General features: G+C 44.8%; 1 protein-coding gene across 1 annotated transcript; it reads right to left on the bottom strand.

The window, feature by feature from the left end:
• Positions 1 to 241: 241 nt before the first annotated feature.
• BTG2 (BTG anti-proliferation factor 2) lies at positions 242 to 5,143 on the bottom strand. The gene is made up of 2 exons (XM_081867061.1): positions 4,744 to 5,143; positions 242 to 3,098 (listed from the first exon to the last, which is right to left on the bottom strand). The coding sequence occupies exons 1-2, from the start codon at positions 4,916 to 4,918 to the stop codon at positions 2,761 to 2,763; spliced, it is 513 nt and encodes a 170-aa protein (XP_081723187.1). The 5' UTR covers positions 4,919 to 5,143; the 3' UTR covers positions 242 to 2,760.
• Positions 5,144 to 5,541: the final 398 nt, after the last annotated feature.

Here is a 5,541-nt window from a genome sequence, read left to right on the forward strand (position 1 = left end):
TCACCAATAAGCTATTTTTCAAACACAAAATTATCAGATTGTAGACACAGTGTTGCAGTCAATCAACTAAGTCCTACTCACAGTAGGACCCTAGCCCATTGCAACTAACAAGCCCAAGTTAGTTATGCCTGTTGACTATAATGGGCCTACTCTGAGTAGGAACAGCATTGTTGCAATGCTCTTTATTTAAGAGCCAGATAGGTTGGACCCCTTATTGCAAAGAATGAGCCAGTGCCTCGGATTATTTCCAGCAACGTATTTAAATTGCTACATTTTTATTAAAGTAACAAAAGTGTACATTTTTCAATATATCTGTACATTTTGCATATAAAAACACTATTGTACAATAATCATCCCCCCAAACACAAAATAGCTTACAAACTTTGTATTATTTTCACCAATTATGAAAAGTAGGTCCCGCTCAACAGTCCAGCTCAAGTTTTGCAAACGTTTTTGAAAGGGAGGAAAGGGCACACACTCACACCCATAAGCTGTTCCTAAATCACAGCTAGTCAGCACTGCAACAGTTTGTGTCAGGCTTGTAGTCAAAAGGCAACAAAGAGCATACATCAATTCACAGCTTTTACATGCACGTTACAAAACAGATTTTGGCCAAATTTGGTTGGCTTAATGCTAACAACAACAAAAATCTTAATACTAGATTCCATGCCTGGTACAATAGCATGATATTTGGTAACCTTTTCTGTTCCCTCAATCAATCCTTCAAAGATGTTGGGGAGGGGGGGAACAAAGGAGATGGAATAAGAGCTTGTTTTTTCAGAAGCACCCTTCGTTGGTAAAGAAGGAATAAGTGGAAATACTAAGATACATTTAAACAGAGTTGCATTGATCATGCCAACCTGGCAAGCCAAACAAGTACTGGCATTAGGGAAATTCCATGTAGAGGCAGGGAGTGTAGCAAAACAAACTTTTTTCCTGGACATGTTGCAATTCCCACTTGTATCATGTTTTCAATGCACCAGATAAGGAACAAACCTCCCAGGTAGACTTTGAACAGAATCTTTCCTCGGAGGGGGGAAAGCTACAGTGCAAAAAGTGTTCCCCTTGTCATGCTACCAAATATTGCACAAGTATGCTAACGGAGTGGCAGCACATCTTTTAAGCTTATAGGGGACCCTTAGTGCTTTACAACCTTTGCATTTATTGACTGGAGGGTCTGATGCTCAAACACCAGAAGCTTCACATATTGAGCTTGAAGAAATTAAAATGATTTCACAGATGGGCTGATGCACCTGCTAGAAAATTTGGGGTGCAAGGAAGTTCCCACCATGCAAACCCAACTGAAATGAATAGGAACTGTGTAGTTGACACTCTTGTTAAACTTCTACCCATCTCAATAGAGGTTGCCCGGGAGAACTTCCTGGCAGGTTCCAGCTTTTTAAAAAGGTGGTCTTTAAAAAAACCTATTCTGTACAATACCCCTTCAATGGTATGCCACTGCGGTGCTGAGATTTCCCTGTTCAAACATTCATACACTCGAGCACAAAACATCTTAAGAGTTGTGTGAGAAAATTTTTTGAAAAGTTAACAGCTGCTTCGAGAACAGAAAACTGTCCCTCAGAAGCCTCTCCTCCTCCAGAGTGCCCAAATTTTAGGAAAATATATTGCACAGTGTCTTGAGAACTCAATTCACGAAAGGCAGAGAAGGAAAAGCTCTGGGGATGGCAAAGCAGTCATCCCTTCAAAGCAAGAGAAAAACCAAGAACACCTTGTGCTCTGAAGATGTTGGTCTTTAAAAAAAGAAAAGTTAAGTGCCCTGATTTTGAAATCACATCTCAGCAGTTATTGGCAGCATAGTCAGGAATTTTACAAGGTGAAGATAAAGGCATCAGAACAGATAAAACCCTGATCAAGGCCATCTCCCAGTAGGTAGGTTAGTTGACATTGGCCTGGCCATTGCACATTTTTGTTTTATGGGAGTTGACTGCTACAGAGTAACCAGCCAGTGATTCAGCCCAGATCCTGGTTCTCCTCCCCAAGCAAATCTTATGATTTTAGAAACCACACATTTGTGTGCCAACTGGAATTTTGCATGAGCATGAGTTACAGGATGCAGTGCAGAAAGAAAGAAAGAAATCAAGTTTTGTGCAAAAAGATGGGCTGGCACTTAAGAAACTCAACACCCAATAGACCAAAGAAAGTGGCTATCATTGAGACTGTGTTTTAGTAAAATGCTTTTAAGCCATGAGAAAGCAGAAGGAATTGCTCAGATTAGGATAGTGGGTGAAGCTGGTGGTGAAGCAGAACTTGTATACCAGTTTAATAAAAATGAACGGACTTTTAAGGAAAACTGTCACAGCTAGAATGAGGCCATGACACCCCGATCTCAACATGTAGGGTTCATGACTTAAGTACTACCATCCTGGCCTTTAGATTCACAGTTGTTGTAGCACTTACCCCATAGTTAGTCACTGCTGAAAAGTGCTGTGCCCTGCCCCACCCCCCTTGTTTCCAACCCTGCATTTCCCAGGTAGGTAGGTCAACCCTCCAGAATTGTCATCCAACACCAATTAGGTAGATATTGGCTTTTTTTTTTTAATAGACTCGCAAGCTTGCAACAGCTTTTAAAAAGGCACCTCAACACCACTCCATGGAAGAGTGGTGCCTACTATTTGATTTCATTTTGGATTTTCTCTTTTTAAAAAAAATATAAATAGCTCTTCATTTTTAAAAAAATACATCCTCAGGTGAGGTATACAGTAGCCCATGTCTTGGCAGTGTAAGGACAACAGGGAGTGCTTAGCTGGAGACTGTCATCATGTAGCTTTTGGAAGGGCTGGTGCGCCCCAGCATCATCTGATTTTTGCAGGTGAGCATCCCATAGGAGCTCACAGGTGCTGCAGGTGCTTCATATAGAACACAGATGGATCCATCCTCACCAATCCGGTAGGATACCTCATAAGGGTCCACCCAGAGTGTGAGTTCACTGGGCAGGAGCTGATATAGCTGCTGGAGGTTGAGTCCAATCTGGCTAGCTGCCTTGTTGATGATAGGGTCCATTTTATGGTTGATACGGATGCAGCGATAGCCAGAACCTTTGAAGGGCTTCTCAGGAAACCAGTGATGTTTATAATGCTCTGCAAGGGCACAAAAAGAAACACCGAGAATGGTAAGCAATCACAGTGAATAGTTGCTGAAATACAAGACACATTTTACACAAAGCAATGTACAGCTGCTAGCTTGGTGTTTTATTTGGGTTCCCATCCTATGCCTTCGGTTTGATCCAGACTTTGACATCAATCAATCATCCTGACTTCAACTTCCATATGCTCTCAATCTTTTCAAAAATTCATTAAGGCAAACCTTTTACACAGACCAAGTCCTAGCACCATAAAAGGTTTGTTCTAATAAGCTGCTTTGAGTTCAATAGGGCTTTTTTTCCATTGACAACTCAACCATCATTTCCCATGAGGAATATAAAAAAGGAGATACAGGAATAGTTGTGGACAAGTTCTGAGGCTTGGCAGTGAGGAAGTGTTTTTTGTGTGTGCGTGTTTTTTGTCAGGAGTACCAGGAACCTAGAAGCCAAGCACTGAAGTTTCCAGGAGGTTTAACTGATGCATTAGCCAGAGTACTTTACTAATCATTTAAAGCTCCTTGGCAGACAATGTCATTAGCATGCATCCCTGGCAATCCTCACCTCTGTACCCCAAACTGACAGTACAGCTCTATCCCATAATTAATTTGTTAGGAAACCCCTTCTAATTGCATTATATATCCAGTAACACAATAGAGGGGCAGTGATTAAGAGAGCCTTCTCAATAGAGGCTACTCAATTGCTAGCAGCTCCTGAGTGTTAGTGCCATTAAACTCAGTGGAGATACACTTCTGAGTAAAGGTGTCTGGGATTGCACTTCGGGAGAGTAAATTATCCAAAAAGCACAAACACCATGGCTATTAAGTTTGTGGCAGAAGAATTATACCTTTACTTCAAGCAGCTATAGAACAAATTTAACTATAAGCAAAGATTCTCTAAAACTATTGACACTAGTTGCTTCAGACAAAGCCATGTAGTTTGCAGAAGCTCAGCAAAGGGGTTCAGATCTCCTCCACAGAACCCAATAACTAGCATGCCCTTCTGATCCTCCCAGTTCTTTGGGGCAAAGATTTCACAAAACGAACTTCCTAGTGGCTTCTGCCACTATCAAGCTTCCTCTTTGACAAGAACAAAGAGCTCTCCTCTCCCACACCCTTGTAGCTCAAAAAAGTTTTTGTCTGATGTCATAACATTAACGTGGGGAGGGGAAGAGGAAGAGAGAAGGGAGAAAGCACAGCCAACAGATTGTGTTGATGCTTTCCAGTCTGAATTTTTTATTATTACAGCAATGATATACCCAGTTAGAGAATGCTTTGCTAGAAACAAAAAAAGTCTCCCACCTAAGCGGAGGTAATTCTCTCCAACCACTGCATCTTTACGCAGCTATAGGTGACGATTAAAAAAAAAAAAAAAAGTTTTGCGTTTGGCTTTGGGAGGTGGGGTGGGGAGAAGAGAGACACAAGCTGAACTAAGTGACCCAAGACTTTTCCTAGGGATGCTGACATCTAGAAAACTGACGGGGGTGGGGAGGAAAGACAAGAGGAGATCGCATCAGACCGGTGGGTGTCCCTCACTTGTTCAGCGACGGGGAAAAGTAACCTGGCCCAGGAAACTGACCCCACCATGAGTCCAAGAGAGAGAAAGACATCCCCGCTTATCCTTCGGAGGGGGCTCCGTCCTCTCACCTGTGAGCGCCGCTTCCAGGGCCCCGCTGAAAACTTGAAGCTGCTGCTCGCTAACGCAGCCGCGGGTGCGGAGGAGACTGGACACGAAGCCCACGGCGGCGGCGATCTCCGGCACCATGTCCGCCCGGCTGCAGTTGCTAACGCAGCTCCCATTCCAGCGCTGGATTTGGCTCATGGCTGGCTTAGTGGCGAGGTCGGGGCGGTCCCTTTAAGGCTCCGGGCTGTTTTTAAGAGAACGTGCGGGTCGGCAAGAGGCAATGGCAGCGCAGCCTGGGCTCGGTCCGTTCCCCGCGGAAGCCGCCGCGGCTGCTGCTGCTTAACGATGGTCTTTGGTGGAGGCTCCCTTCGCGTCCGCCGCTCTCCCCAGCCCGCTGGTTGGCTTCGACGGGCTCGGGCTGAGCGCAGGGCTCTTAATACGCTTGGAAACCGAGGCGTCACCAGCCCGCACGCTCCCGATTGGCCGAGCTCTCCCCCCCCTCCGGAATGCAAATGAAGCTGTGACCTCAGCAGGGTGGAAGTTTTGACGCGAGTGAACTGGGAAAGCCAAGCCCCGAGAACATGGCGGCGGCGGCAGCTGGGCTCCGTTTGGAGGGGGAGGCGTGTGCTGGGAGGCTATTTATAGGGCTTTGCCTAGTAGGGGAGCTGTAGGATTAAGGGAAAGAGATTGCAGCTTGCCAAGCAAATCGGAAACACAAGGAAGAGGGAGCAGCTAGTCCCCAACCCCCAAAAAACCCAGGGAAGTCTGGCTTTTAAAATCAGATCTGTATCCCAGATACACATAAACGGATTTAACAGTGC

The sequence above is a fragment of the Podarcis erhardii genome, assembly GCF_964252035.2.
Source record: "Podarcis erhardii genome assembly, chromosome: 6".
In the NCBI taxonomy this organism is placed as follows: domain Eukaryota; kingdom Metazoa; phylum Chordata; class Lepidosauria; order Squamata; family Lacertidae; genus Podarcis; species Podarcis erhardii.

Bases quoted from the DNA above. Each gene is read 5' to 3' on its own strand.
- BTG2 (XM_081867061.1), bottom strand. From the start codon at position 4,918: ATGAGCCAAATCCAGCGCTGGAATGGGAGCTGCGTTAGCAACTGCAGC. The intron at 3,099-4,743 runs GTGAGAGGACGG...GTGCCCTTGCAG, and splicing joins CCTGGAAGCGGCGCTCACAG to AGCATTATAAACATCACTGG.